Source organism: Papilio polytes, unplaced genomic scaffold, assembly GCF_000836215.1.
Source record: "Papilio polytes unplaced genomic scaffold, Ppol_1.0 DF824180.1, whole genome shotgun sequence".
Classification (NCBI taxonomy): domain Eukaryota; kingdom Metazoa; phylum Arthropoda; class Insecta; order Lepidoptera; family Papilionidae; genus Papilio; species Papilio polytes.
The window spans coordinates 2,685,121-2,697,226 of record NW_013525024.1 but is presented as its reverse complement, the minus strand read 5'-3'; the positions used below and the strand labels follow the sequence as shown (position 1 = coordinate 2,697,226).

Below are 12,106 nucleotides of genomic sequence, written 5' to 3'. Positions count from 1 at the left end.
TTCCATGACTACAATATACGTGTTTAGTTGCAATTCAATTTTTACCTCATCTGTTTACCTTTTTAGCCGACTTCCCTAAATAAGGATGTTAGCAATTAGTCTGTGTTTTTTTATCGTATACAATATAAAAATTCTTATACTGTCTAGTAAATAATAAACAAATCATCGAGTGTAATGTAGTGTTGTGTTTGTTCCTATAGCATCACGCCGCTATAAAACGTGTCACAAACAAGGATGTTTGTGCTCTATGGGCCAGCTGTCGTTGTCTAATTCGATCGCAGCGCCATCAAAATGGAGTGATCAAAGTGTAACAGTTCATAGACTGACGAACTTTTCTGACCCGTTGGGCACAATTAAAACTATAAGCTTACTACCGCAATCAATGTGGAAATGTCCAAAAAGTTCCTTGTGGTTTTATATGTTTTATGACAACACGATACGTGATCACAACGTCTCTTACCAGGCCACGTAAGTTTGTGGAACTATTTCGTCATCTCTAGCATCGACGTCGTGTCTGTATCGATACGCGGCTGTGGTGATAGCTTATAAACTGGACTTTACGAGAGCGAGCCGTTTACGATGTCATCTAATGGGCGATAGACTTAATTTTTGTCTAACTCGTTTAGTTTAAGGATAAATTTATGAGGCTATGAGATTGTCTCTTTGACAGTCAATATTGTAAGGTTCACAAAAGTTAGGTGTAGTTTTATTTTAAACCATGCAAATAACTCTTTGGATTTATATAACCTTGCTGGTCTATTTTTAGACGTCAAGCGGTTGTCAGTGAAACCCGTATTTATAAAAGCTTGTTTTATTCTAAGAACCTTACGTGTATATTTGCCCACGTAACTCAGAAAATGTAACATAACATAACATAACTTACATTTTCTGAGATTACAGTAATTAAAGTATTCAGGTCACGACTTAGATTTCAGTTTTATAACGCAATTAAACTTTAAAAGCTTACATTTGAAAGCTTGTTATGCTTTGTTTGTAGCTTTTTTATTTTTAGACAATAAATGTAACAAGGCACGTAAAGAATGATTTTTGTTTAAGAGGTAAATTGGTACTAAATTAATTATAAAATGTTTGCGTTGTTAACTTTCATTTACAGTATATTCCATTTTCTGTGCCAAAGCAAATATCACCTAAAAAGGAATGCGACGTCGCTCACAGTTCGAGCAAATATTATACGACTCTCGCTTTCACCCTATGAGCCTCGCTACGAAATAATTTCCCTCAGGAAATTTCAGCATAGCTCCTTTCACAATAAAGATGCCACAAGGTTTCGGCGTAAGCAAGGGTCTATAGAGCAGCGAAACGCAATTTACATTTATAATTTCCTTTTACATATGCTTATACTAGTGTATGAAAATTATTCGCTTATTCATGACTGCCAACTTTTTGTTGGAATTATTTCGTTTTATACAAGTCCATGTTTATTAAAATCTAAATGTAAATAGGATGGGTTCTACATTCAAAGAGTTTCAATATAATGAACAGACCAGGGCTGTCTGATTTATGTAAGTCATGTCCAGTAGCGACATCTGTTGTCTGAATTTGAAAAGGAAAAAATGAGAATTATTTATATCAGATACATCAGTTTATTCGATGAATTCCACGATCCGCTTACTCTTTTAACTTGTGCTTACTTATAGGCTTGCTCGAGCCTCTTCAAGGCTATCCTACCATTGCCAAGGCTACTACTCCGTGTAACCTTTGAGACGCGGCCTGAATGCCGACGCCTCACACACTCGTTTACGGACTATGTTGAAATGAACCTTTTATATACTTGACTCGATGTCACGTGATATTTTTTTAAGAAGCTAGTTAATATTATCTGTACGTCATTCCTTCTTGGTTCTTATTTGTGTCTTACGAAACGTAGGTATCTAATTACTTTTACAAACAACTGCGAATTTTGTCAAATTTAAATGTTTATTTTTCCTTTTTATTTATATCTAAAAAGGTTGGCATAATAAGGCTTTAGTCTTCTACCTTAAATATACTGAGAATTTAAAAACTCTAACCACAGTACACTCGACGATTAATATAAAAACAATGAAGTAGCTTGTTTTATGAAATAATGGAATCTTTTTAAAAGCAAACGCTTGCGAATGTTCGCGACAGTTCTTTTATTCTTTTCAACGTAATTTTCTGAGAGACGTGAAATTATTTAAGATAAAAGACCTTCGTAATTAAACGTCCGTACATTTTGAAGCATAGTTATAAAAATATTTATTCAACCTTCTTAGAAGAAATGCCTTTAAATTTTTATACGGCTAAGTTAATGTTTTTAACTACAGTTGTCCAAAGTCAAATGTATTAAGACTGACACTAGTCTACGGAACTAGTAATATTATTGACCACAAATATCCGTCTTTAGAAATCAATGATTTTCAGTCGTATTAACTGATAGTCTTTATAAAATACTAGCTTTCGCCCGCGACTCCGTCGGCGCGGAATAAAAAAACAAAAGCAAGTAGCCTATGTGGTCTCCCAGACTATTCTCTACATCTATGCCAAATTTCATCGAGATCCCTTCAGCCTACATTTTCGCATGTGTAATATTAGTACTGTTAATAAGCGATATGGAATTATAAACGATGACTTATCAAGCGTTATATTTAAATCTTTTTCCGCAGTATTTTTGTTTTTATATTTAGTGTAGGCTATGAGAATGGTGATGTAACTATAGCTTGGATGTGACCCAGAAACCGACTGTGGCTGGAAATTAGTTGGCATTGTTAGTAGCGACCTCTTCCGGCGAGACGTTGCCGTATCACACCATTGTACTCTCCCTTCTCCAGCTTTTATATTTTCATTTTTTAAAGTGGGAGAAAGCGCATTCTAAGCGTACTGGAACGTCGCCATGTTTTTATTTATAGAAATGTTTTTACAAAAATCCAAAGTCTTGTAAAACTTTTTTATCTATCTATACTATTATCATAAAGCGTAAACACACACCTCTTTGTTGCCTAAGTTGTCAGCAATTATAGCATATTTTTGAATAGTTCTTTTTTTAATAAAAAGCCCTACACTCACGTCATGCTTTTGGCTATATATTTTCATGCCATTAAACTTAGGAGGTAAATATTTTGGATAAAAATCCTAATGTGGGAAAGAGACCATAAGTTGCTGCCAACATCAAAAAAGCAAGATTGTCATTTGTGCATTTGAATTTTGACATTTCATGCGGATGTAGCCGCACTGGAACAGCTAGTAGGTAATAAAAAATATTCAATGTTTTGTGTGAAAGATTATTATGTTTACACTAGATGGCGCTCTACAATGTATATGTCGATAATATTTTTTTCCTGAAATACAAAAGTAAATTGATATCAAAGAAGCATGTTGAAGTTTTAAGGTTAGAATTGTACAATTTGCTGTTTAAGTATTTAACTTAAAGTATATTAATTTTGTGTTTTTTGGTTAGTTATCTAATTACATTCTTTGTATACTAAATATTCAAAGGAAACGATGACAATACAAATTATTATTATATTAAAATGTTTTATTTTCACAGAGCTTTAATATTAGATTAAATAGACAACAAAAGGCGACGTTTTTCATGAAATTCGCTCGCAAAGGAAAACCGAAAATAATTAATGAATTTCCCTTGTGATTTGCGAGTATTCGGGGAATTAATTTTCAAACGTGTACTGAAACGTCATTGTCAGTCGTTTATTAATAATTTAATAATGAAATATTTCATTGGTCAGATCTTTGTAGTCAAGCATTAAACATAACCTAGCGAATAAAACAGCCAAATTCTTTAGACCTTTATTTCTATTCATATATTTACTCTTTTATGTGTAGAGAGAAACATTTTCAAGTACATATTGCAGTAATTATTTGAAAAGGGTTGAACCTTTACTGGGCTTTTGAAAATGTAATGAGAATCGGCAAAGGTCAGAAAAGGGTTGTGAAAATTGCAAGATTGCCCAAAAATAGCTTAAACCTTGCATTATACATGAATCTAGTACATAGTAATGGACTTTATTATGCCAATATAATGTACAATTATAGTTAGTTGACTTATTAAGCCCGCGCGGGCATAAACGATACCTAATCAACCCATTCGCGTTAAAGACGTAAATTGACCTCCGTTATAACTCCGCATAAGAAATAACGGAAGCTGATGCAGAGTTATCATTACTTGCGGAAGTTTCGCACTTGCGGTTGCGGACACGGAGTTCTGTTACAACCCTACCTGTAATGTACAAAATATTGAAATATACGTTGCTCACTAGTCCAAAGATAGTTTATCGTGTTAAGTAAGAGTTTAAAGTATTTACCAAAACCTTGTAAAACTAACATCACTAAAATTCTTATTGATTCTTGTTTATATTTTAATATTCGCATTATTATCCCAGGCTCCGAACAAAATGTACAACACGTTGCAGTCTAGTTCCGCGAATCCCGACATCTGCTCGCCGGCGGGACACGTTTATTGCTGTGGTCAGCCAGCTGTGAAAATAGAGCGTAAAGGCGGGTTTACACGGTGTGTGAATATATGATTGAACGCGCACGGAATCGGCGTATTGTGTCCGTCAGTCGGATCCGGCAACAATGAAATACAAATACATGCGCGAATGCGCAAACTGTGGTTGTACGTTCGTAGCATCCCGTATCATGTAAACGCGCCTTAACAACATAAAGTTAACCACATCAACGTAAAACAACGGTGTTTTTATACTATTTTATATTGTTAAACAACAATGTGGAGCTATTTTGAATAATTAATGGCGTTTAAAACTAAATTATTGGTATTTAAATTGTTATTTAGTTGACTCCTGGAATAGCTATAATAGCATGAAAGCTAAAAGCAAATATTATCAATGAGATTTGAAAGCAACCTCGAGTTGTCATATTTCTGAATTTCGTCAGATGAATTATATATTATGATATTAATAATAATGTTTACATTTAACCAACTTGAACTAAAGTTAAGTCTTTTGTGCACGAGTATACATACATTTTCCATGCTCAATAGTTTTAATTAGTTGCTGAAAATGTTCACAAGACGTATTATAGTTTATTTAGAATGCGGAGTGCTGACGTCTTGGGCACGTTCATAACTACCACAAATAAGCTATGAAACTGAGGGCAACAACAACAAACAATACATACCGTACATGTTTACAAACCTCATTAATTTTAGCTAACACGTTTATTGGTTGTTTTGTGTAAATGTTTACAAAACTATTGCACAGTTGGCATTGAGTCGGGCTCTTTGTTTTATTGTTGTATAGTTAACAGCTACTATATTACAAATAACTATATATTATACGTAGTAGTAAAAAAATGCTCGCGTCTTAGCCCGCGTGAAATAAAAAAAAATAAAAAAACAAAGCCTACACTACTCATTGATAACATCATCATCATTTTCCTTATCCTATTCCTGTAGGGTCGGCACAACAGGTTTTCGTCCTCCAAATAATTCTTTCATACGTCATCTCAGTCATCATACCCTTTTGATCATGTCACCTAACGACAACGAAGCTTTTTAATGGTGAATTTATTTTTTAAATTGGCCCATTAGTTTTTCAGTTACTTTAAAACATACAAAAATACGAGTTTACTGTTTTCATTATGATCATAAAGGTATAGACTAGGTTTAGCCAAAATTAGTCTGTTCAGAATTTAAGCCAAGAAAAATCATTTATCTAAATAAATTCATTGCCAAATATTTTAAATCTATCTTACAAAAATTCAATAATCATACTGCTGTGTATTTATCGTACCTGCTCCCATTGTTATGCTGTATTGAGGAGCAATATCGGGCGAATATACATAGATGTACCTACTCTAGTTTAGGTACTAGATAGGACATCTAGGTTTAAAGTTTCTCTTACCTCTTTCGCATTAAATGTAGACAAAGTTGTATGTTAATTTATTAAGCTATTGACATAAGAAATTTAAAAACCCATTGGTTGTTGAGAAAATTATAGTTATCACTTCTTAAATAAATTACAAGCGCCATTTATTTAAAAAAAAAGAACATTATTCATCACTTATACTCATGTCGTTTCCACTAATAAAGTTTTTATAACGAAAGTAATTGCCATCGAGACTTGTTCAAATAAAATTATTCGTTTTATTATTAAAGCGTGCCACTTCCATTACTCCCTCGTTGTACATCGTTGTGACAGTGAAGAGCGCCTCGGGGATCGTGCATTATTCATATGGGACTACGGCGAGCCACCTCATGTGTGCTTGTGACGTCACAACTTCGTATTGTATATTTTTATGTGAAATACTGAGAGCACGTGAATGTATATTTAAGATAGCTTAAAAAGATACTTTTTAAATGAAGGCGGGTTTAATTTTTTTCATTCAACGACTTCGGGTGGCTTTAACACTCCTTTTTGATGTAGGTATTCGACTTACACTTGATCAGGTCTTGCGATTGTCATCTAATACGAGTAGTAGGCAATGCCTAATATGCGTTTTAAAAAACCTTGTTTTATTACTTATCAAAATGTAACATCTAAGGTTTGTCTTTTTTCACCTTGGTAAAAGAAATACAAACGTTTGACTCAACGTAACGGTGGAACGGTAGACTAACTATAGTTACTTTGTTGTTGCAGAGTCAACTGTGGGACGAGTTCGAGCTGGAGGACGCCACTTTCGCGGAGTGCAGCATTAACAACGCCAACCATAGCTTCCAAGTGAGAAATTTAACGAACAGATAACTCCATCACACTTCATACTAATATTATAAATGTGAAAGTTTAGATTGATAGAAGTTTGTTAGTGTTTGTAGCCTAAACGGGTGAACAGATCTCGATAAAATTTGGCATAGATGTAGAGGATGACCTGGATAAATACATAGACTACCTACTTTATTATTTTTTTTAATTTCACGCGAATGGAGTCTCGAGCGATGGCTAGTAATATTATAAATGCAAAAGTTTAGATGGATGAGCCTGAACGGCTGAATAGATTTTGGTGAAATTTGGCATAGACGTAGAGGATAGTCTGGAAGATCACATAGGCTTTTTTTTAATTCCACGCGGACGGAGTCGCGAGCGAAAGCTATTATTTAAATAAATATACCCTATCTTTTAAATTTTCATTTACAACGTAAATAATTATAATTACGCCAAAAATTGTCACAGCATGATACTGTCTCCAAAATTAATCGTAGCCGATGATACGATGATAGCATTACAGATATAATTAACGTGACCTCAATACGTGATAGACCCTGTGTGAGGCAAGTAGGTCGCGCAATAAAGATGGCGCTGCGATCGCTCACCACCCCCTGCCCTCATCCGTCACACGTCGCTGAGGATTGTTCAGCTTTAAGAGGTTCATAAAACATAGCACCGGTAATCTAGAAATGTATTACCAACATACCTGGGATGAACGCCTCTTTGATGGTCATATCGGAACTAAAGCTTGCCCGGATTGTATCAAATATCAAAATACTTCAGATGAAAAGTAGAGCTTAGTACAAAGAGATTAAAAAAATATTTCTTAACTGTCTTTGGCTTAGGAATAAGAATTTTAATTTTTACTTATCAAAAGCTATGGATCACTATACAAATTTATGTTTATTACTAGCTTTCGCCCGCGACTCCGTCCGAGGGGAAATAATAAAAAAACAAAACTGTTCTCGTGTTCTTCCAGACTATCCTCTATGCAAAATTTCATCGAGATCCGTTTAGCCGTTTAGGCTACCAACTCTAACAAACATCCATCCATCCACCTAAACTTTCGCATTTATAATATTAGTAAGATTAGTAAGATTGTATAGTGTTGGATTTTTTAGACATTTTTTAGTCCTCGATCGAATTTGACTCTAAGAAATGGTGATACTAAGAGCAACCAAAACGCGGAACAAAATCGCGTGTTTTGAAAAAAAAAAATAGTTTTAAAATAAGGGAGCAAATGAGCAAGCGGCGACGTGCGTTCGCTGAAATAGCGAAACGACCGCTGTCCATAGACATCTGCAAAGATGCTTTACCATCTATTCATCCACCAAGGAGGGGAAACAGAAAGTTTCCGACCCTTTCCATCCCTTATAAGGCACTTCAAGCCTGTATTATACTTCTATTGACACTTTGAAAGAAATGTTACAAAGTACGTACATTTACAAGATTCTATACTATTAGTTACACTTGAATGAATCTTTTATAATGTACCGCACATATACAGGCCACTCTAAGCCGCCATATTGGATTCTCAGCTTGAATACTCTTGCTGCACAATAAGCTATTGTGCGACTGAAATCATGCAGACGTCGACAGATGTCGGTATTAACTCTCTTATTACATGCTGACAGTCACAAATGGAATTACATTTACTTGAAGCATGTATTAACTTAACACTGAAGGTGTGGTAAATGTTTTGGTTGAAAGAGTAAAAGAATATCTATACTATTATAATAAAGTGTAAACACACACTTCTTTGTTGCCTAAGATGTCAGCAATTACAGCAATTTTTTGAATAAATCTTTCTATAATAAAAAGCCCTATACTTACGTCACGCTTTAGGCTATATATTTTCATGGTATTAAACTTAGTTGGTAAATAAATTGGATAAAAACCCTAATGTGGGAAAGAGACCATAAGTTGCTGCCAACATCAAGGAAGCAAGGTTGCCATGGTCTGTCATCGTCATGTCATTTTGACATTTACAATTGATTTGACACATATAAACAATAAATCAAATTTTCATAATTTTATGCGGATGAAGTCGCACGGGAATAGCTAGTATCTGATAAAAAAACTAGTCTGAATATAATGCTTGTGTATTGATAATGGTAAAAAATATTTAAAACAGATGATTAATCATCTTTGGCAGGAATATAAAACATTTTAACTCCAGCAAAAGTCTAGTATTATTAGAGGTGTTTCCCGTTGGATCGATTGACCGATCGATTAATGCCTTATGAGTTTTTCCTGTTGGATCGATTGTTCAGATTCAATCGGTCCAACGGGAAACACTCATTGTAAATTACTTCACATACAGAATATGCGCAAACTGTGTAAAATACGGGAACACAAACAATTATTTCGTAAAACCCGAGACTTACATCATTTGTTCCGAGAAGTTTCCGTCATTTCGCAACGTATAGGAAATATTACCATGTAGTTTTCTTACATTGTTTTAAGACATATTCTTTGCTGCTAATGTTTCCCTTTTAAAATAGTGTAATCGTTATTTTAATTATTACTTAGCGGAAATTCATTTACCAGTTGCCAGAATAGCAGCATGTATGCTCCTGACACGTGCCAGCAATGAGGTCGGATACGATTCTACGACTGATACATAGGCTTGAGATTATAAATAAAAATATGAGATTATAGGATAAAGGGGGGGTTGAACCTTAACGTCTCATCTCGTACGGTATCGTGAACACTTTATTCGCTTGTGTATACGTAGAGTACCAGTAACTTGCACGATGCACATATGGTTTGGAACCTGCTACTCCACTTTACTGGCATGTGTATCATAAAATCGGATCCTTTAAAAAACAATTGACTATAGTAATAAAATTCGAGTGAGGTGAAGTGTTTGATACCCCAGATATTGAATCCAATCTATTTTTAGTTTACTCTTTCTAGTCCCCTTGAGAAAAGCACAAATTTAAAAAGTAAATAAAGGTTTATAGTAACGGGCAGTTTGGCAAAAGTACTTCGAAGCGGGAGCCTAAATGTCGCAGTAATTTTTAATGCTTTCAATTACTCTGGACTCGGTTAAAACGTATTTTTGGGCTGTAGTATACGCTTAATAGATTTTAACGGCCGGTAAATATTTATGCGTTCGAGTGTACTAGTTAATGCTCGTATAAAAACATTGTTTTTCTTCTTATAAACATTATTCAGCATTTACTATCTGAGTTTTATATGACAAAAGTTAGCTTCGAACATGGACATCCGCAAAACCAGAGGAACCGCAGTAACGTTGCCAGTTTTCAATTTTAATATTATTTCTATGTTTGTGATTTCTGTATTATTTTTGGAATACAGCCAATATTTAGGTCTGCATACATTTTAGAATTCAAATTGAAATGCATATTCGAATATTCATCCAAGTTACATTAACATGAAATAAATTGTAACTGACAGCCGAGGCTGGCTCTCGGAAAATACGTATTTGAAAGGAACATTTCTCTACTATTAGATAAAACAGAGATTAACAGACATTATTGTCACCCCTTCACATAAAATGAATAAAGTTTAAATCTTTTTATATAAACTTTTAAAAACAAAAAAGAAAACAATGTTCTTTTACAGCTATTTCTCCAGTCAGTAATGCTGACGTTATAAACAAAAATTAAGTAAACATGGTATCCGTTTACATACGAATTGCAAAATAAACGGAATATAATGTCGAAATCTCAGCATAATGTTGAAAACTCTTTGCTGGAACGTATAAAGTATGTTTACAAAACATTAAAGGCGGGGACGCGGCAATTGCGCCCCGGACTTACTGGCACCCTCGTTAAGATGTACACTCGTTTTATTTATTCAGGAACCGTGCCGTATATTTCATACGTGAAATGACAAGTAAGCAAATTCAAAGCTTATCAGTAAAAGCTACAAGTTATAAGAAATACGGGTATATATTTGAATTTGGAACGTATGTTATCTAATTTGCGTGTATGAAATACGTTGCGATAAACGCGTTATATAATCGCTACAAGGTTAAAGAGGTCCTTTTAATTTTTCAAAAGTCACGTAAACTAATGTAACCTATAACTAACTTGTGACTTGTATTTAATTACTAGCTGTCCCCGTGCGACTTCATCCGCATAAAATTATGAAAATTTTATTTGTTGTTTACATGTGTCAAAATATTTACCCTCTAAGTTTAGTGACATGAAAACATATAGCCTAAAGCGTGACGTAAGCGGAGGGCTTTTTATTAAAAAAATACTTATTCAAAAATATGCAGTAATTGACATTTTAGACAACAAAGAAGTGTATGTTTACGCTTTATTATAATAGTATAGATAAAAGTTCCATATTTTAAAACAAAATTTTGGTATCTATTCGATGAGCGTTATACACACGTTGGTTTTTACGACACGACTAACCTTTGCTTTCGCGCGGTCTTTTAAGGCCTATCTCAAAGTAATGCTTTTATTTCAATAAAGGGCACATTACACTGCGATCACAGCCTCGCCGGGACCATTCCCTACTTAATGTAAAACCTTTTATCTCCGCCATTTTGGGGACTTTTTTGTCAAAGCTACGTGAGCTGTTTCCGGGATACTGAGTTATTATATACGGTTGATATGTACTTAAAGTCTTTAAGGTTTTTTAGTTCGTTAAAAGCATAGCGTTTCTTATCTTTGGTTAACAGTACTTATGATGTATACATAATACCGTAGTGTGAAATATTTAAGAGGTTAAAAAATTAAGGTTAAATAAATTATCTATGTTTATTAATAGTTGCCACTTGTAAAAAAAATAATAAAAAAAGTTACGAACGGCATTTTATACGGCGAAAATAAATTCGAATTGCCCACTCCATAGCAGTCTCTGTTCGTAACCAGTGCTGTTCTGCAAGGGTAAACTTGGACTAACTTAAATTGCTATCTCCAACTTGAACAGCTTCGGCCTTATTGTTATTCTTAACAAAACTTATTTTCAATTTAACATCTTTTAATTAAGTATCACACTGTATTAAACTTCTCCGTTCAGTCAAAAGTTACTTTTGACAAATACAGTAGATTTAAATAGCTACCCAACTACTTTGCTTTAAACTTGGACATAACGTTTTTAAATTGTATGGTACGTTGAATGTTTTAAAACGATTTTATATGATCATGCATAGAAATGTATCGGAAATATCAAATACGTGTCATAGACGCTGCATTAGGAAATTGATGGTGATGACAGTCCTCATTATGATTCTTTAATTATCTATGATTTGTTAGCATGTTTGCCTCCACTAAAGAACTAAGACTACCTTAAGTTTAACTTGCTGATTATAAACCAAGTGCTTAACCTCTGAGCCGACAGCTTGTCTAATGATAGTTTATTCTAGGTGATAACAGCGCGACGCAGCGTGGTGCTGTGTGCGGAGAGCCGCGGCGACATGGAGGCGTGGGCTGGGGCACTACGCGGGGCGTTGCACCGCGGCG

The 12,106-nt window shown here is 34.4% G+C and overlaps 1 protein-coding gene across 1 annotated transcript in view; it reads left to right on the top strand.

The window, feature by feature from the left end:
- LOC106111026 (diacylglycerol kinase eta-like) overlaps positions 1–12,106 on the top strand; it is a 39,481-nt gene that overhangs the window by 27,181 nt on the left and 194 nt on the right. The window contains exons 3-4 of the mRNA XM_013292992.1: positions 6,594–6,674; positions 12,010–12,103. Of these exons, the coding sequence (XP_013148446.1) occupies positions 6,594–6,674; positions 12,010–12,103 (175 nt within the window). The remainder of the gene's footprint in view (positions 1–6,593; positions 6,675–12,009; positions 12,104–12,106) is intronic.